At 33.0% G+C, this 21,506-nt stretch overlaps 2 protein-coding genes across 10 annotated transcripts in view; both read left to right on the top strand.

The window, feature by feature from the left end:
- The window catches only part of LOC124538832 (phosphatidylinositol-binding clathrin assembly protein LAP), a 49,770-nt gene extending 46,582 nt beyond the window's left edge, over nt 1-3,188 (top strand). For all 9 annotated transcript variants that reach the window (XM_047116048.1, XM_047116049.1, XM_047116054.1 and 6 more), the window contains one exon: nt 437-3,188. In XM_047116048.1, the coding sequence (XP_046972004.1) occupies nt 437-547 (111 nt within the window). In that variant the 3' untranslated portion in view covers nt 548-3,188. The remainder of the gene's footprint in view (nt 1-436) is intronic.
- Nucleotides 3,189-7,308: 4,120 nt separating this feature from the next.
- On the top strand, nt 7,309-21,170 carry LOC124538762 (alpha-soluble NSF attachment protein). The gene is made up of 6 exons (XM_047115942.1): nt 7,309-7,529; nt 8,709-8,905; nt 16,097-16,176; nt 16,745-16,930; nt 17,902-18,075; nt 19,014-21,170. The coding sequence occupies exons 1-6, from the start codon at nt 7,438-7,440 to the stop codon at nt 19,161-19,163; spliced, it is 879 nt and encodes a 292-aa protein (XP_046971898.1). The 5' UTR covers nt 7,309-7,437; the 3' UTR covers nt 19,164-21,170.
- Nucleotides 21,171-21,506: the final 336 nt, after the last annotated feature.

Here is a 21,506-nt window from a genome sequence, read left to right as displayed (position 1 = left end):
AATTGTTAATTTGTTTAAACAGGACGTATCCGCGCCGCAGGTAAAGTACATTTCTGTGACCGAATGCGTTGAATGCACGTGTGTGACATCAGCATGGCTAAGATCATGTGTGCTATGTTCTCATACAACTCATGCATTCATTCTCTTTCAAATCATTGAATGATTCTTGAAATTCAATTGTGAAATGTATTTAGTATTGATTTTTTGAACGTGTACTGTTTTTCTTTTTCTATCTTTCTTTTTCTAAAATTAAAGAGATATGTGACGACGGTTATTTTTTTGTTTTGTCAACTGATTAGCAGACGTGGTATCTCATCTCATGTTGCCGTTGAGCGCCATCTTGTTTGGCACACTGATACTTAAGTTTTTTTTTTTTTTCAATTTTGTGATTAATTTTTCGAATATAGAATTTAAATTATATTTTCATAAATTCCAGCAACAACCGGCCATGGTAATGGGAATGAACTCGTCCCCCATGATGCCGATGGGAGCCATGCCCCCCATGCGGCCGGCCATCCCCCCGCAGCCCGCCAACCAGTTCAGTTAAACGTCACGTGTCCTATAAGAGTTTGAGTTCTATAGCCTTCGAGATTGAGTTGATAATCGTATGTAAAATATTTAGCTTGTTGAAATTTAACGAGATATCTCCATTTAAATTTTCTATTAAACTATTCGAATAAATATTGGCACAAAATTAAATTTGCAACGCTATTTATGATGCGGCTTCTATAGATTATGCTCAAAACATGTTTAGTAATGTTTTATCGTTTTAATCAATACAATCTCGACCGGCCCCCCGATGTACGGAACCTCGTCTGAAGCGTTAGCGTTCCGTGGGGTTTTGTTTACTTAATATAGTCACAGGTAATAAATGTGTGTGAGGTAGTATCAGCGGTGTACATACATTACATGCTTAGTTTCGGTTTACTTGAAGGTTTCTGAACGGTAATCGTATCGTAGCTGACTTGTGAACCAGGTAGGTAGTTCTTACATATTTTTTTTACCTAGATTATGTCGAATTTCATAATTATGAGGTGTTCACATAAAATATACAATATTTAATTAATTCATACATTTTTTTAAACGAATTAAATCATAGCGTTTCTTTGAAAAGAAACAGATAATAAATGAAATTAATAAATTGATTTAAGTTCTGCTTTGAATTTAAGTTTTTTTTTCTATAATTATATATTATATATATATTTATATTTTCTTTCTTCTTAAACTTTAATTTAATAGGAAATTTTACAATTATAGTCATTTCACTTCTGTAATTAATTAATTTTATGTTAAATTAAATTCTTATGAAATGGTGCGTAGCTATATGTTTTATTTACCAAAAAAAAAAAAAATAAACTGAACATCACATTCCAAGTGCGTACAAAATTGTATCATTAGCTACAGTCTTAACATATAATATAGTTTTCATTCCTACCTTTTGACATAGTCAGCATTTATGATTTCGTAACGAGAGGGTACAGCCATTTATATATAAAATTCGACACGTCTGTTTGAAAATAATTATATAACTTTCATCTCTCTTAAGACGTCGACACTTAAAATTGAATATTTGAAATGTTATTCCCTTTATATCTTACTTAAATTATGTAAAAGAATTAATTGGAAAGGTTGCTACACATAAAAGTCATTAAAATAATACTTAGGATAGTAAACGATTAATATCGCAGGTTTCGATATATTTTTCATTAACTTGGATTCAAAATTATTCCCAAGAATTATATATATTTTTATCTGTGGCAATCTTTAAATGTAACGTATAAACTTATGTATAGTTACTGTATTAGATTGTTATGAAATTAGATATTACGGGTGTACATTTTACAATATGGCTGTCGATCATATGTACTAGGTGCTTACTGTGTTGCCAGGTTTTTATTTGCTATTATGTAATCATCATAAAAATCGCTCTTATATATAATGAATATGTCTATTGTAAACAGTTGCGTGATAATACATTGTCTGTTAACACCACTAAAGCATAAACTAATTGTATTTTCTTAAAAATTGCTAAGATATAGTTGAAAAAAAATATATAAACTATAATAGATTATAAAAAGTCAAGTCATATATTATTGGTGTGATATTTATTGTTTTCATAAGACTGTCATATATTTCGAAGTATTAATCCCTTATTATTTTTCGTCTTATGAGTGCTTTCAATCGTAACTACGTAGTTTATTACAATGTTGCCATTTAAATTTTATTATTTACCTTTAATATAGTTGTTGTAAAAAAAATGGTAGAAATGTGATTTTTAAATGGCAAATTAATGTTACTGCTTAATGAAATTGTTGTTTAAGATACATATTTACTGATCATGTAATACGTGTAGCTGTTTAATAAAATAATCAATATATTAGGCATAGATAATAATAATTATGTTCAAACTCAGTACGAGACACAGTAGTTTGTGTAAATATGTAACCTTTTTACATAGTAGATGTTTACTTTGCCGCCTTTAATAGACATTTAACAACAAAATATATCTTAAGAAAATTGTATTTTTACGGTGTCGGCTCAAATGTCTAATGAACGCGTCAAAGTACTTTGTTCCCTACGGCTTACTTATGAATATTATTAGTATTTGATTTAGAATAAAAATTAATGATATATAATATCATTTGCAATTGAATGTATGAAAGCAGATTTCGGTAGTATTATTGTGCAATATTTTATTAAAATTGTGTATCAGCTGTTATGAAAAAAAAATATCAGGTTTTAATAAAGACTTGCCGTACGAATCGTTTTATAATTACATCTCAGCCATAATGATTAATTTATACTGTGATTTATAGTGGATTCGACTGATATGTTTTAGACGGAATTCGCTGTATAGTTGTATAGGGAATTTCGATTTGAATACTCGCGTAGATAAAGTGTGGGACTCATATGACGCCGCTATTCCCCTCCCTCTCGCACACTATCGCTATCTCGCGCGAGGGCGGCGCCAGCCCAGTCTTTATTTGCTCGGGTAGTATATTATTTTAAGAGCGAAATATTCTTCTTTTTTTTTATTTTATTTTACTCATGGAAATTGTTAAGTTGTACATTTTATTCAATCATTTATTTTTTATGTAAATATCCTTTGCTGTTATACGCTAGCTGTCGTGCCTTTAGATATCCAATTTAGTTTATTTATAAAATAAATAAAATGATTTAAGTCTTCATTTACGTTTTTTATTTATTTGTGTTCGTTTTAATCTCGGGTCCAGTGTCAGCCTCGACGAGGTGCGTTCATTCACCCATATTTTTTTATCTGTAGTAAATGTCAGTAAAAGATTAGCGTTTTCTACTTAAAATATATTTACCTCTTGTTCCAATGACAATACTATTGAAACCTACTATGTATTACGGCACGAACATGAAAAAATATTGTAATCTATACAGATCTCAATCAATCGAGATGAAATTTTTAATAAGAGAATGAAGCTAAAATTAATTCGTTAAAATTGTAGAACGAAGACGATTCCTAAACGGTTTTTAATGATCATTAAAAAAAAAGTAAGTAACCATAGACAACACAATATATTTTAATGAGGATTAAATAACTCGTTATGGTTGCTATGATACACACAAACAAAACAAACAAACTTTCATTGTTCTACAATTTTGACGTATTTAAGAACGATCGTATTCTGATAAGTAATATGTTTGGGTGTAACAGTGCAGTAGTTAAAATAAGTGTTATTTAAAAATACTAGATAACTAATAGTATAAAGTAGACTTCTGTTATTTAGCATTATCGAGCAAATGTTATAAGAAAGTTCACAAGCACTTAGCTTCATGATAATTCATTTAGCGGTATATAGTCTTTACTTAGATAATTGGAAAAGTTATTCGTCTAATTATCTAAGTGGAGTTACCATTTACTCAAGAGGTATTCAACATATACTCCTATAATTGTTAGTAAGTATATACCCCTATATACGAAATATATATTTTTGTTAAAAATGGATTGTTTTCTAATTGTCCATTTCCATAAAAAAATCATATGTAAAGATATATAATTGTATGACTTAAGTGTACATCAATGGTCAAAATTAATTCCGTACTATTATTAATATTGGTATTATGTTATTTATTTTTTATAAAAGTGAAAGTAATCATTTATTGTTTGTAGAAAACAATCCATATAAAGCTTAAAATGTGTGTGTTGTTGGACCGTAATAGAAGCGGTTAATTATGTATTATAATACACTAAATTAAAAATAAACTGGCAATTTTATTTTTATACCACCTCTTTTTTTCTAACCTCCACATACAATATGCTAATTTATATAGATAATATAAAGTGTTGTTATTTTAAAACATAAACATGACGGTTACTGTAATTTTAACCGTTTATTTTGAATATCATAATATTTAAACTTTAGTGTGTATATTATATAATAATTATTATTACACCGCTAGGGCGATCACCGTAATAGTTGGCACTTAAGGGTATTTTTTCATATAGAAGATTTTATTTATGTTATAGGTTGGCGGACGAGGCCACCTGATGGTAAGTGGTCACCATCACCCATAGACAATGACGCTGTAAGAAATATTAACTATTCCTTACATCGTCAATGTACACCAACCTTGGGAACTGAGATGTTATGTCCCTTGTGCCTGTAGTTACACTGGCTCACTCACCCTTCAAACCGGAACACAACAATACTGAGTACTGTTATTTGGCGGTAGAATAACTGATGAGTGGGTGGTACCTACCTAGACGGGCTTGCGCAAAGCCCTACCACCAAGGGCCATTTATACTTCGTAGTTTATACCTTGCTGGAATTCGTATGGCGCTTCAGTACATCAGCCTATATGACGTTCGGTATTGTTATTTCAATGTAGATAGGTATAACTCAGGTTCCAGACAAATGGCAACACTATGTATGAGGAATGAAAAGAAGAACCAAAACACAAAATAAAAATTCATACTTTTCAGCTTGCGTTAGCTTTGGTTGACACGTTTTTGTGATATATCTGTTTTTCATATTCATTTAAAACAAAATAGAAAAAAAGATTTTTTTTATGGTTTCTGGGGTTTACTAACATTGTAGTCCTTCTGAATCTACAAAACATATGATAATGTTCTTCCGTTACTCAGACAGAAACTGCTCTTTCCGAATGTAATTCATTTTCATATATAATCTGCTGCCGATTTCTGTTAAACATCAAAATAATATTCTTCCCCACAGAATCGCCAGGAATAGTCTCCCATAACGTTTAGTCATGAGCTCACTGCTTTACAGCATGACCTCAAACTGTCTCTAAAACAATTCTGTAATATTCTTTAATATGCTGATAGAATTGTACTGTTCTCAAATCTTCATCTGTCCAAAACATAACATCGCGATTAAACTTTACTTTGCAATATCTTTAACGCTGAATAAGACTTAAACAGTTGCTTTTACCCGAGAGCATTATGTTCGATGACTAACTGAACGAAACTCGTCACTGTTTTCTATCGTTTTTAGAGCAGTTTCCGCTAGAGTCACCCACTATTTTCTTAAACAGTAGTTCAATATACAGTAGTGAAATATAATAATTCGTAATCATTTGGAATATAGACTATTTGTCTGTATCCAATTAATCAAGCTGTTTCGGAAAAACTGATTCAAAACGACATAATTGCTACAGAATAATCGATCTGTCAGTTAAATGTGTTAACTATCTGCTATAAATGAACGTAAGTTTTTTTTACGACCGATTTGTGGTAAAATCATTATAGTTTGCCCATCGCCTTCTTTGGCCCCCTTCAAACTTAATGTCCGAATTCTGTAGTCGCCTTATAAGTCTTTCCTTGTTATTAGACATTTTTACCGATCTCCCCCATCCTATCTTATGTTTTTAGTCAAATCCTCTTTTTTCCTAACCTTCAGAGCTTTTGTCTATAATCAACCAATTATCACAGAGCTTGGTCTTACTAAAGGGACTTCTAATTGAAACTTTAACTTACAAATAAATGTTCATCGAAACTGGTGAAATAATCGTTATATTTAATGAACTACTGATTTATTCCTTAAAATATATACTTTTTGCTATGTCGGCTTAGCCTATTGGATCCGTAAATTCAAAATTATCTTTCAATTTACATTAAATCAAACATCTATATTTTTCGGTCCAGCAGTTAGCAGCTATGTTTTAGACTGATTAGTACAAAAAAACATTTTAAAAATTCAATATTTGTATTAATTAACTAATTACTCTTTTTATTTATTTTCATTCAAATATAATTACATTTAAATATATTTAAAAATATAAAATACAGAGGCCAACCAGTGGCGGGAACAGGGTCCAAGCCACCGGTGGTCAGGGCTCCAGCAAGAGGAACTTCCTCACAATACGCGCCGTGCCGAGGAGTACTGTACTAATTACTTATTATTATGTTGTCATAGGTTATTGGTTTGCAAAGAGTCTACCACTATTATTCCTTCAAAATTAAATTAATGTAATCTCGTCGGCACCGTTCAATCTCTATCTTGTCTATCACCATGCTATGTATCATTGGCTTAATAATCTCGGAATATACGCTTGTAGTAAAAGCCACAAAAATACCTTTGAAACGATTGAAAATACACAATTAGTTTTGCTTTCATAGTCATTTGAAAAGGCACAGTCACAATCATCTGCCGAGATCGGCAGAGGTAACGTAGTCCGTATTATTTTTCAAATAAACTGAAAAATTTTTCAGGTTATTGAATAATTGATTTAAATTAGTATAAATATTAACGCATTACATATTCTTCTGCCATATTAAAATACATAGCTTTGTTGATATGACCGTTTTGAAGACTGCGTAAACCAGTGTACTGTAGTGTAAGTAGTACAGGCAGATAATATTCACAGGTTCATTGATGATACAACAAATTATAAATAGTTAATATTTATTCAACGCCATGTCTAAAGGTGGCGGTGACAACTTACCATCGGGTGGCCCATATGGCTACTTATGTCACAAAATCTTTTAACTCTTCATGAATCTTTTATATTAATTTTTAACTCTTTATATATAAGAATAGATTAATAAACATGTTAACTTGTTAATGTTGGTATGTTTCTTGCTTTTTAATTGGTGGCCACCCAGGGTATAGTTCAGTATGCGCGCTCAAAATATTTCAATCCAGACCTATTGTTGGTATCATTTATATACTGTGAAAATGAATCGCATGATTTATTTTATAGCAAAGAGTGCATAACATTTTTCTAAAAAAAAATATCATCAACGACTAGCTGCATATGTAGATCAGTCCTTATAACGGTAAAAATTTTAAGCCTACATTTTTAGATGGCAACACAAATTGCACAAATCGATGACAGCGACGGGATTTTTCGGTCGGGAGGAGTGACGACATTTTGTCAATAAATTATTAATATCGTTCAAGGAATTGTTAAATTTTTGTAACTAGTAGTGTTAAAAGCCCCAAAATGGGAGACAATGAGCAAAAAGCGATGCAGTTAATTGCGGAGGCGGAGAAAAAGTTAAATTCGTCGAAATCGTTCCTCGGTTCATTATTCGGGTGAGGACAATGAGTTTCCTATTATTTTGCTAATATTACCTCTATTGATCATTATACTCTATTTTATTGTTTTACGAACCCAGTCAACTATCGTATTTTACAATTTGAAACACTTGTAAAAGTTGTATAAACTTTGCAAAGTCATCAAAGTGTAATACTAAATGAGTCAATAATAAGGCCAGGTTCCAGTTCTAAAAGATTATAAGCAAAAAATTACGACAATGATCAAGGTACAAAAGTCGAGATATTCAATTTTCACAGACTGAAATTTTTATATCAGTGTTACATTTTCTACATAATATTTTCTAGAACCTAAAGCTTTAGTTCGTAATATTTGAGATTAACTGAAACCTTTTGGCGATTCCTTCATAAAAGAAAAGATTATATTGACATCAACTGCAGTAGCTTTCTATAGAAATCTAAAACTAAGGTTAAAAAGTCTTTCAAAATTTTGATCAAAAATATCATGGCTATAATCTTTATTTGAATTCTGTATTAGTGAAGTCTCAGAATATAGTTGTATATTTTTATTACAGTCTTTATTATAATTTGATAATGCACATGTATTACATATACATCTAGGATTGCTGCTTGTTGTGTGTGCCAATTGAATTTAATGCATACAATAATGTTTTTAAAAAAAAACAGCCCCTCACATTTATAGGCTATCTACATACAAGTCTAGAGGTGCATGACCTATATATGAACCTATATTGAGATAGAGATATCAATTTCTACTACACCAAGAGATCATTCTATCTCATTTTATGAGGTGTGCTACTAAGGATTGTCTGACATACTCGGGATTGAACATTTGTTTGAAATAAAATTAAAAAGAAACTTTACTTAAAATAAAATAAAATAAACTTTACAATTTATATTACAACATATATCTATTATATATTATATTATTTGCAGTATTTTTCCACTATTAAAGAGTAATTTTTCTTATTAGTATTAGCTATCTTTATTAGTATTAGGTAATTTACACATTATATATAAGAGAAAAATGTTTAGTCATTCTGATTGCTAATTTTCATGCAGGGTTTGCATATTTCATAATCAGGTTCAACAAACCGTTCCATTTATTAATAAATTTCACACATTAATTGATGCGTTGGAAAGCTAGTAAATTATTTGATGAACTTGATCTAAACGTCACAACGTTTTTTTTGATAGAGGATCTTCCAAACTCGAAGAAGCGGTCGACTGCTACCTCAGAGCAGCAAATCTCTTTAAGATGGCCAAGAAGTGGCCGCAAGCAGGGCAGGCTTTCTGCACTGCGGCGCAGCTGCATCTGAAGGCTGGTGTTCGTCATGATGCCGCAACTAACTTTGTCGATGCCTCCAATTGCTACAAAAAGAGTGATCCCAATGGTAAGTGTTGTTACTTGATATCCAATTAATATTATATGTTAACAAATGTGTATAGATGTTTGAAAACTTTTCTACGAATGTGTGATAGCATAGGTTATTAACAAATATGTTTTCAAAGTCAAAGGCAAAAACCTTTATTCAAAATGGAAATGTTTACATTTTCTTATTGATTGTTGAAAATGTACCACCGGTTCGGAATATATTACCTCAGACCTGAGAAGAACCGGCGCTTAAACTCAGGGAATTACATAAATCAGGAATATTTTTATCTTTTATTGATGAAGTTCTTCTTATATATAATTTTCCTTGTCCTATTTAGTTGTGACAACTATTAGTACTCTAAAAATATATAAAATTGTTCAATTTGTGTAATAATAAATATCTTATTTTCATGGTAATCAAATATATTCATTTAAAAAACAAATTACTTTATATTACGAATTAATCTTTATCATTTACGAAACCGTTTCCGAAACATGTATCGTCTGGTAAATGTAAATTGATTTAGTAATTTTTCAGTTAGGCATTACGAAATTTTTTAAAGATTTAACGTGTCAAATCTATACCGGAGAATGTTAAGTAACCAATAAATGTCGGTATTTGAATATGTTTCAAAAGCTCATGTATGTATTTGTGCGTATTTTCTCGTGAACTTTGCGTCGATCGTAGCGTGTGTAAACTGAAAAGCTTGTAATTTACATACTAAACTTCAATTAAATATTTTAAAATGCCCTTCCATAACAATGAGCCATAAAATTTAAAACTAAAAATCAATTCATGCATTATAATCGCTATTGAAGTTTGCGTAATTTCTTTGTTAATAATGTTACTATAATTCGTTTAGTAATACTAATATATTACTGATAATGTTCGATAATTATTATTAACAATTATTATTAAAACTGTCCGGTTCCTGGGTCTCGTGGCAAATTGATTTAGCTGTGGATTCCAAAACTAATAAGAAATATTGGAAGACTATTCGATGCGATTGGAGAATGTTTACTGTTGGTGTCAATCGTTTTAAGTGCTTTCCTAGGTAATATCCAAGAGCAATGCAGTGTTCCAAACTTCAGGCTACTCAAAACGTTTTTGGTAAATCAAATCACTTTTGAATAGCCTTAATAAAACTTAATACACATTATGACAGTATGCTCCATGTTTTATAATGTATAGTAAAGTGGAACACCATCGCCCAATGAATATACATTGGCGCTGTAAAAACATCCCATAACATCAAAATGTACCGCCAACATTGATAACTAATATTTAATGACCTTTGTGCCTATAGCTACGTTGCCTTATTCACATTTTAAGCGTAACATAACAGAACTAAGTACGCCTTTTTGGCTCTAGAATGTGTGACGTGAAACAGCCAAGTAACCTAGATATATGCAGGACTAGATCAGCGAAACAATCACTATTGACTTTAATGTATGCACATAAGAGTAACAAGTATAATCCGTATTAGTAAAGAGCTTTTGGAGTGTCCACTGAAATTTTAGTAGATAACAACATATTACGTAACTCACATATATTCGGTGAGCTTAAGTAATCTAAACGTACGTATGCGATCGTTTCTCCTGGCTTACTATTAAGGCATTGCCAAAACTATAAAGTCAAGAAGGTTTTATTTTATAAATAGTAGTAATATAGTATATTTTGTTAATCTTTCTGGACGCCATCATGAGGACTATTGCAATAAATATCAAACACTTTGTATACAAAGATTTAGACTCTGTATACAATGTATTGCTCAATGGCGACAAGAGTATATTCAATCAGAATAGGCTATTTGACAATGCGAAAAATAAATTGTGAATTATTGTAATCAGTGTATATTAAGAGTTTATTTACTAAAAAAATTTGAAAATAATACTTAATTTATTCAAAAATCAATAAATAAAAATGCATTTTTTCAAACGTTTGTCACGTGACAAAAAACTGGCCGGGCTTATGATGAAGTCACTTTCTTGTAAACCTTGCTTTTCTACTATATTTACCACAGATTAAAATACAGCAAAGTGACATTACCGACCCCATTGCAGCGCCATAGTGTAGTTATTTAAATATGGAATTTTTAATATGAGATTTTTTTTGGAAAATATGTACTAGGAATAAAAAAATCTACTTTTACTGGCTTCCTTAACCTCTACTAAATAACATAAAATGGATTTTAAAAACCAGTCAAATAGCCTATTACCATAATTAATTATGATAGTAACAGTTTGTAAATATATCCCACTGCTGGGATAAGGGCTCTTATACTTTTGAGGAGAAGTTTAGGAGCAAATTCCAGCACGCTTCTCCAAATGCGGGTTGTGGTTTCACATTAGGCAAGATTTTTGTTGAAATTAGATACATGCAAGTTTCCTCACGATGTTTTCCATCACCATCGAATTCGAGATGAATTATGAACACAAATTAAGCAAATGAAAATTTAGTGGTGCTTGCCTGGATTTGAACTCGCAATCACCGGTTAAGAGTTACGCGTTCTAACTACTAGGCTATCTCGGCTTCATAATTAATTAATAATAATGAATGCTGTTAGTATGCTGCCACAATTCCTAAGAAGCTGGTTTTAATTTTGGTCTACATATATAATTAAATTCTTATTGTATCTTGATAAGGCTTCCCCAGTGGTATATTAATGATTAGATGAGATAGCTCCCTAGCGTAACATGTGATTCGTAATATAAGCACCGCTAAGTTTTCTTTTGCTTTTAAATGTTTATCGTATTCGGCAGCGAAGGAAAATATCGTGAGGACACTTGGATGTATTGGATGTTATTCCACATTTGACTCCAAAAATCCACTTGCGTTGAGCGTGCTAAAATAAGCGAAATTATCTGTTGAGACCGGAGACCCTTGATGAGCAGTGATACGGGCTATTCCTTTATATAGTTTAAGGCCCTGTCTTCGTTCGTCCTCGAAAAGTTTGGGCATAAGTTCAGCGACTTTTTGTTGGTGGTAGTAAAGTTAGGAGTATCTTACGTATGCATAATATTATTTTGGTTTTGTATATCGTAATTTTTAAAGATTTACTATCTAATTTATTACCTAATCGTCATTATCTAGATAATAATCTAGATAATGACGTCACTACTTGTTGTAAACAAACATTCTCATTTATAATATTAGAAAGTTTATTTTCGCAAGTTTCAAAGATTTTCTTTCTGCAGAATGATGTAATTAGACGCTGTAACAAAGGTACTGTAGATACATTTCACATGGCGCATTTAATTAGGGTGATGTCGAAATAAACCTAATGATAGACAATTCCAGCTTTATCGTCTATCGTTAATACCATTAAGGGTCAGACCCAGGCCCTTAACACAAACACTGTCACACTTAAAATTATAGTACAAAAGGTATAGCATTTTATGTAATGATATTCTTTTCCACTAGCTTTCGGTCACAGCTTCGTGCGCGTTTCAATTTTACAAAAAATATTATTTTAGCTTAAGTAACTCCTTATTACATCAGTTATCTACCAGTTAGAGTTCCGTCAAAATCGCCCCATCCATTTCAGAGATTAGTCGGAACAGACAGACAGACGGACAAAAATTGTAAAAAAAAATATATTTGTGTATATGTACCGTGTACATACATACCGTGTGCATTTAGTAATAAGCGGTTATTTTAATATTACAAACAGACACACCTATTTTATTATATGTATAGATGATATGAAATATTTGTAACTAGTAGTCGTCCCCAGCTTTGCTCGCCTTTTAAGGTGTTTGTTGTCATGTGTCAGGCAAAAAAAATTGTCTATGTCCTTTCTTGGAGATTAAGTTTGCATCATACCAAATTTTATCAAATTCGGTTCAGCGGTTTGGTCGTGAAAAAGCGACAGACAGACATATACACAGATTTTCACATTTATAATTTTAATATAGATTGCTTATCGAGCCAACTAGTCTGCCCACTGTTGCACGTAACAGGACACTTGGAAGTTACAAGATTCCCCACCATTAGTGCACATCATTACACGTTTACTTAAAGCTTCCTTTGTGTACTTTGAGGTTGCGTCTAAGTGCCTTTTTACATTGGTCTAAATAGGACACAACAATAAATGTAACGGAAAAAGTGCGTGTGTCGCACTTACACAAAGTTCTATCATTATTACATAGATAAACTCAAACCCAAATCCCTTTATTCAATATAGAAGCATTACACTTATGATACTCAAATTAAACACTACCACCGGTTCGGTAGGAAACACCCAGACCAGAGCAGAACCGGCGAAAGAAACAGCTGGTTTTTCTTTGTAGAGATAGCCAGGAGGCGATCATTTAATTTCCAAGGGTTCCTTAAAGGCCGGCAAGGCACCTACAAGCCCCCCGGTGTTGCAGATGTCCATGAGTGGTGGTAGTCACTTTCCATCAGGTGAGCCTCCTGCTCGTTTGCCCCCTATAATATATAATAACGTTTCGCACACAATTTCTACAACATTTTTTTTATTAGGCAACAGAAGCATTTGAACGCTTTCTAATCCTGGTAGAATCGCCCACATAATAGTTACTAAACGATTAGCTTGCCTGTAAGGTACATAATGTTAATGATGCTTATTACGAGACTAGATGTCAGATGTTTCACATCTCAAAGGCTCCCAAGTTTATTCTGTAACTTTCCAAATAAAACGTATTACACATTACGACAGTATGGTTAACAAATGTACGTACGTAACTATGCACGTATTATTACGTATTCTTGGCACAATGTTAAATGGCCATCTGTCAAAATAATACTCTATGAGGTTGTTCAACCCTCAGCAATAATAAGATATATAACCTTCTTCGTCGAGTGGTCTTGTTTTTTTTTTATTGTACTCTCTATCTATATATATTACAGTATTTTTGTTAATTTTGCTTTTTCAATTTAAGTCATGTCTGCATTTAAGTTATAATATTTGAGTTGTAAGTAAACGAGTATTTTTATATACGCGGTTATGTTCGTGTAGTATATCACTTAATTATTAGTAAAAAGAGAATTTGAATTATAAGTTTACTTATATTTAATTATACAATAGTTTCATTTGTACGTATGAGCTTAGACAGTTTATATCTAATTGATTTTATTATGATTGGACAACGCGTGCGTTTTAACCGATGATTGCGGGCTCAAACCCAGGCCAGCACCACTATATACATATATGTGCTTAATTTGTGTTTATAATTCATCTCGTGCTCGTCGGTGAAGGAAAACATCGTTAGGAAACCTGCATGTGTCTAATATCATCGAAATTCTGCCACATGTGCATTCCACCACTGGAAAAGCGTGGTGGAATATGTTCCAAACCCTCTCCTTAATGGAGGAGGAGGCCTTATCTTAGCAGTAGGAAATTTACTTTATACAAGTATTTAAAGATTGCCTGACGTAATGTTTATTGTCTTCTACGATATTCGTTTGACTTGCAAATTGCAGAAGCAAGTCTGAAACGTAATGATCGAGTATATATCAAGGCTGATGACCTAATCGTTACTCAATTTTGATACTAATATTGTGCATAAACAGGTATCCTTATCACATTAATTACTAACTTTATGTAATCTCTGTTATCAATTATATACGTGTTGTTAGAAAAACACTGTTTTGTTTAAAAACAGTCTGGAAATGACTCATGAAACAAAAAGTGTTCAAGGATTTTTGGTCTAATGATTCGGATCTGTCTAGACGCTTTTCTTGTATAGTTTACTAAGTGAAGATATTTGATATTTGTTACCCGTTTCTCGGCTTGCGATTTATGGATTGGTTATCAGGCAATGTGTTAGGGATAAAAAGGCTAAATCCTTCTTTGGAGCTTGCTCAAATTCAGTTCAGTGGTTTGGATTTTTTTATGGCATAGGTGGCAAACGAGCAGGAGGCTCACCTGATGGAAAGTGACTACCACCGCCCATGGACATCTGCAACACCAGGGGGCTTGCAGGTGCGTTGCCGGCCTTTAAGAAAGATGTACGCTCTTTTCTTGAAGGTTCCCATGTCGTATCGGTTCGGAAAAACCGCCGGCGAAAGCTGGTTCCACAAAGTGGTTGTGCGAGGCAAAATGTCTAAGAAATCGCGCTGTTGTGGATTTTCGGACATCAAGGTGGTGCGGGTGAAACTTAGAATTTTGACGAGATGTCAAAAAGCAACAAACAGGCAGACAGACAGAGTTACTTTCACAAGATGGAAGCGTCAATAGCGCCATGGTTTAAGGGCCGTTTTATAGTTATGTAAAGAGTCGCAGGATATATTGTGACGCCCTTGGGATATTGTCATCTTCACTTATAACACAAGTGTTATGCTTAATAAGAGCAGTAAATAGGAATACTACTTATTTCCTTAATAATTTGGGCCATTGCTACTATTCTTTATTAAAAAGAAGAGACTTTTTAGTTATGATTGAATTGTCCTTTGATATATTAAAGTAAAATTAAAAAATAAAGTTTGACTGTAATCATAGGCTTTATACAATCAATAATAGCGTGAAATCGATACTACTTACTTCGATCTCTTTATCTTTCTTTAGAGGTAATTATTTTTCAAAATGTTATCTTTCACAGTATATTTAATTATTTTTTTTATCGTTTAATAAGATAGAAATGAATAATTTCTCTTTAAAATGACTGATAGAGCTGAGCTAATGGTGGTAGAGCTTTGTGTAAACCCGCCTGGGTTACCATCTAATCAGCATTATATTCTACCCCAATATTTAGGATTGTTCTCTTTTTGGAGTATGAATTGGAAAATTGGTTTTTTCGGTATTTGTGATAGAAGGAATAATTAAAAATTCTTACAGCGACTATATCTATCGCCAGAAGTGAATTATCACATGGCCCATTTGCGAGTTCCACCAATCTGTGTTGTAAATAAATCTTCCGAACTGTTTGTTACTCAAAGCGCCGTTATTTTCGCCAGTCCATAATGAATATCATAGATTATTCAATAATAACGTTATCGCGTCGCTTCGTCATTTAACGTCAAGATCGTTAATTTGTGTTTACTCCTATCGTGGCTATATAGGAACGGCTATATTATTTTCTTTGAATAACTTTTAAGTTTTGATACATGTTTCTCAAAACGAGACAAATACTCTAATTCTCAATAAAAAGGCGGTATATCTTAATTTTGCGAACTATAAAATGTATTCCTTTTCTAAAAATTCAGATTTTGTATACGACTTGAATTAATTTTTGTTTTCCATTACAGAGGCCGTCTCGTGTTTACTGAAAGCGATTGAAATCTACACTGACATGGGTCGGTTTACTGTGGCAGCGAAACAGCATCAGGTATTTAAGATCTTCTAAGTAAAATCATAGAATGTATTCGGCACAAGACAAAACGTTGCTCATTATGGGTGTTTTGTTTAATTTAATATTTTTATTTGATTATTATTTATTATATGTATAGATTTAAGATTGCGCGTAGGAAATGTATTTTTGTTTATAATTACTGATCAATAGTATTCAAACAAATAACTGATCTAACTAGGAAATCTAACAATTTTGTTTAAATGGGTGCATCTCTATGAACACTTGGTGGGTAGCGCTTTCTGCAAGCCCGTCTGTTTAGGTACCACCCATTCATCAGATATTCTGCCACCAAACAACATCGCTTGGTATTGTTGTGTTCCGGTTCGAAGGCTGAGCGAGGCAGTGTAACTACAAGCACAAGGGACATAACATCTTAGTTTAGTTACCAAGGTTAGTGATGTATTGGCGATGATTGGAATGGTTAACGTGTCACATCGCCTGTCTATGAGCGGTAGTGACAACTTCATCAGGCCATGATGGGCTTATGGGCCATATACAAAACAAAAAAGTCCCGAAATATATTTTTGTTTGTTTTTTCTTTCAGAACATAGCTGAGCTATACGAGACCGAGTGCGTGGACATAGCCCGTGCGATGCAGCACTACGAGCAGGCTGCCGACTACTTCCGCGGCGAGGAGTCAACATCCTCGGCCAACAAGTGCATGCTCAAGCTGGCCCAGTACGCCGCGCAGTTGGAGCACTACGACAAGGCCATACAGATATACGAACAGGTAAGCTCCTCGGATAAAAAGACGAGTTACTACTCGAAGGTTTTATATGTGTTTGTCGTATTAAGTTTTCTTTTAAGAATTGCTGTGGTATTTTTTTGGATATATGTATGTAATGATTCTGTCTCGAAAAATAAAACTGGTAGTGGTCTTTGTAAGCCTCGGTACCACTATATCAGTATTTATATTTCGAACGAAAAAAGTACTTTATGATTTTGTAGTACGGGTTTTAAATGTCAATACCAAATCAGATCAAATCAAAAATAGCTCGACATTAAACTAGGAATCGCTGCTTTGATAAATCCCAACACAAGCTTTGTGCTGTTCATGAAGGTACAATAAGTAGGAACATAGAAATATCTTGTAACAAGGCATTATACTTACATATAATATAAAGAAAGCATTAGATGAAGTCACGACTGGGCTAATTCTACTAACGTGTAAGGGTATGATGGGTAGCTGACTGGATCGTAGATCAGTAACAAGTCATTATAGTTATATAAAGAAAGCGTTAGATGTAGTCACGACTGGGCTAATTCTACTAACATATAAGGGTATGATAGGTAGTACGTCGTCAGATGTAAGGTGAGCATCAGTCGTTAGTACCGTCAGGCTGTGTATAGTACGACACAACTTAGATGTCGCATCGGCAAAATTCGTAAAACCGATCACATCCGAATTGAGTACGCTATACCAAATTATCAATATTTATTTCTCATGCGAATATGATCTTTGCACAAACGTAATAACTTGTAATATCACATGACCTAATATATTCGTCAATTTGACGCGTGGATTTGCATGCACATGCTTTCTCTGACGCGTGAATCTATAGCGACGAATAGCGTCGAATGGCGCGATAGGGAGTTATTTCTATTGGTCGTGTAAATCGGCAGTGATCGGTTTTTACTTTCATTCCATTGCGTTTTCCGATGCTGCATCTAATTTGTGTCGTACTATACGTGCGCGTGCAGATCGCGAAGTCGTCGCTGGACAACAGCCTGCTGAAGTACAGCGCGAAGGAGTACATGTTCCGCGCGGCGCTCTGCCACCTCTGCGTCGACCTGCTCAACGCGCAGCACGCTCTCGACAAGTACGCCGCGCTCTACCCCGCCTTCGCCGACACGCGGGAGTGCAAGCTCGTCAAGGTACCCACAATTCTCACTACCGGCTAGGCCCTTCTCCTCCTTAAAGGAAAAGCTGCTCCAATGGAGAAGGTGGAACATATGGTATACTTAGAATTCTGGGACAGTGACAATGTCTATGAAATTAGACAGATACAGGTTTCCTCGCGATGGCGCGAAGGAAAAGTGCAAGCTCGTCAAGGTACCCACACTCACTGCCGGATAAGCCCTTCTCCTTAGTGGAGAAGCTGCTCCAATGCGAATGGTACACAAAGAATTCTGTGACACATACAGGTTTCCTCACGATATTTTTCTTCACCGTCGAACACAAGATAAATTAACAATTATATGTTATAATTAATAAACACAAATTAAGCACGTAAATATTCAGTGGTACCCGTAATCATTGGTTAAGATGCTGAAGATGAATAAAAAAATCCTTAATAATCTAAAAGTGGATCATAGTTCTGCTCGTCTATTTCGTATACAACAACAGCAGCCTGTAAATTCCCACTGCTGGGCTAAAGGCCTTCTCTCCCTTTAAGGAGAAGGCTTGGAACATATTCCACCACGCTGTTCCAATGCGGGTTGGTGGAATACACATGTGGCAAAACTTCTTTCATAGAAGTTTCATTTGTCACATGCAGGTTTCCTCACGATGTTTTCCTTCACCGCCGAGCACGAGATGAATTATAAAGACAAATTAAGCACATGAATCAGCGGTGCTTGCCTGGGTTTGAGCCCGCAATCATCGTTTAAGATGCACGCGTTCTAACCACTGGGCCACCTCGACTCACACAAATTAAGCACATTAAAATTCTTGGTGATGCTTGACTGGGTTTGAATTCGTAATCATTGCTTAAGATGCTGAAGATGAAGAAGAAAATCCTAAATAACCTAATCTAAGGGTGGATCATATTTCAGATCGTCTATTTCGTAATAAAATGAGATGTCAATTCCAGGAGCTAATTGAGCACCTGGAAGACCAGAACATCGACGCTTTCACCGAAGCGGTTAAGACGTACGACAGCATATCGCGCCTCGACCAGTGGTACACGACGATGCTCGTTCGTATTAAGAAACAGATCAACGACAACCCGGACCTTCGTTGAATACCATTCAACCTACCACCCGTCTCGAGTGAGTTATTTGTCTATGGATTGTAACGACTGTATTAATCTACATATTAGTCTACGTAATATATTTTATCTGTGGTTAAGATTTGCCTGAATATTTTGCAGTGAGTATTTCTAAAGTAATCTTCATACATTGTGTATAAAATGTAGTTAAATTTTTTCGATTTTAGACTTAAATTTTTAGTATCCAAATATTACGACTTTTGAACATGTTACATGACGCTAATGTGTAGATTAAATGTCACAGATCGCATACCTGTGTTGGGAGCTAATAAGTTAGGATCAATGCCTTTAGTTAGTTCAAAATATTTAAAAAAAAGTTTCCCCATAAAAATACTGCATTTAGTATAAGTATTGATTCATATTGAAAATGTAATAATAATTTCGACTTTATACTTAAGCAATAAGGTCGATATTTCAAGGGATATTAATCGTTTAGAAAATTAGGCATTGAATAATATGATACTAATGAAAAAAGCTCAAAGTATAGTAGAGACGGCGTGGATAATTATTTTCTCTTAAATCTTGTAGCATATTTATTGCCTATCCATTATATTTGATTGTATAAGTTAGGTGACATTACACCACCGGTCAGAGGAATGAGCTCAAATCCAAGTGTACTGTGTGTTATTCAAGTAATCACTTACAAGGACCTTTTATTTGTTTCATAATATGATTAAGAATGTTGATTTTACAGCAAGGAACTTAAGTATTTACTTAATGTATTAAATTGAAATGGAAGTTTTCATACAGTTTATTAGTAATTACTTTTTATTTATAGACATGTTCCAAGATTAATTTACTATTCGACAATAGGAAATTGTCCCGAATAACTAGACTTTATTAACTGTTGTAATAAGGATTAGTTTGTTACTTTACATTCTTAAGACCAAATTTAAAATATTGCTGTCTCTTTCTTAAGTATGGGGATAAAGAGGACAGTCGAAATTCTAGTTGATACTATAAATTTACATCAGATTTAATTTCTCGTATTGATTATACTTGAAATGGATTGATAGTGAATTTTTGATCTGGTATCACTAATAAATCGATTGTCAAATTATTCCTATCTTATTTAAATAACAAATAAAAAGAGCACATCCTGAATGTTCGTAAAACATCGAAAATTTATAAATAAATTAAATGTGCGTTTGATTATGACGTAATTTAAGCAACGTCTCGTCTGGTTCCTTTGACCGATGATGCGATAAATCTTAGTATCGATAGTTAAGTAGTGATTAAGTCGAGAAGTTTTTCTAAGATTCGTGTTATAAGCGATGCACCGCAAACTATTCCATATATATAAGTACATTAGATGATAAATTGCAATGCTAGTTACAAATATTTACCGATTTAAAACAATTTAAACGCAATGGGAGTTACGGATTTAAATAGCTGAGTATTTACTAATAAGTGTTGCTACACTTAAAAATTAAAGCTTTATAGGTGGAATTTTATAAGACATGCAGTGTTTTTTTTTTTTTAATACGGTAGGCAGTTTGAAAGAATGTTTCAGATATGATAATCAATACTACATATTATTATAAAAATGCCTGAGGATATTTCAGCTTTGTGGGTATCCTGAAAAGATTTAAAGATATTATGCACGTTTAAAAAATGACTTAATATTACAATTATTACTTTTGTTAATTACTATTGCAAGGTACCTTGTAGTTACTAGGGATTGTTTAATACATTTGTGGCCTAGTCTCATGTGTATGTATGTCTTTGTATGATTCATTTGGTATTTATATTTTGTTGTTGTAAATATGTATATTAATTTTTTATTATTAAATACGAGTTACGTTATTAATAAATATTTTTTTTGTTTATTATTTTTTTATTTCAATGCCTCAGTTGAGCAACTTTTTTAATAGACATATCCAAATAATCTATAATCTATGGTCTCTCATTAAAACATAAACTGTTAACAAAGATAATCAATGTAAACTATTAAGTTCGATTAAAAATTGTTAATTCTTAGTTGTTTTTTTTTATTTGTTGTAGATGTTACGAATTAACAGCCCAGGGATTCGAGGTGGGATTTTTTATAAAATTTTAATATGTTACAATTCATCTCCAATAATTTGGTGTTGCCATACTCCGATGATTGGATATGAATTTTGTTTTCAGATATGGGACGGTTTTTATTGAAATAATATTTGGAAGAATAATTTGGCCGTATGTCATTTTTGTTGTATGGTGATATTAAATAAATAATTCATCTAAATATATCGTTTTTATCACGTTGTGTTGCTTTATTTCTAGTCGAATCGAGCCTCCATAATATATTCTCCAGATATATAATATGAAAAGTTA

This window comes from Vanessa cardui, chromosome 21 (assembly GCF_905220365.1).
Source record: "Vanessa cardui chromosome 21, ilVanCard2.1, whole genome shotgun sequence".
In the NCBI taxonomy this organism is placed as follows: domain Eukaryota; kingdom Metazoa; phylum Arthropoda; class Insecta; order Lepidoptera; family Nymphalidae; genus Vanessa; species Vanessa cardui.
Note: the sequence above shows the minus strand (reverse complement) of the source record. Positions and strands in the feature narration are given on the sequence as shown.

What these genes read in the sequence shown, in the direction of transcription:
- LOC124538762 (XM_047115942.1), top strand. Translation starts at nt 7,438, where the DNA reads ATGGGAGACAATGAGCAAAAAGCGATGCAGTTAATTGCGGAGGCGGAG. An exon ending in CAAAAAGAGTGATCCCAATG is followed by an intron (nt 8,906 to 16,096) that starts GTAAGTGTTGTT and finishes TTTCCATTACAG; the next exon opens with AGGCCGTCTCGTGTTTACTG. An exon ending in CCATACAGATATACGAACAG is followed by an intron (nt 16,931 to 17,901) that starts GTAAGCTCCTCG and finishes GTGCGCGTGCAG; the next exon opens with ATCGCGAAGTCGTCGCTGGA.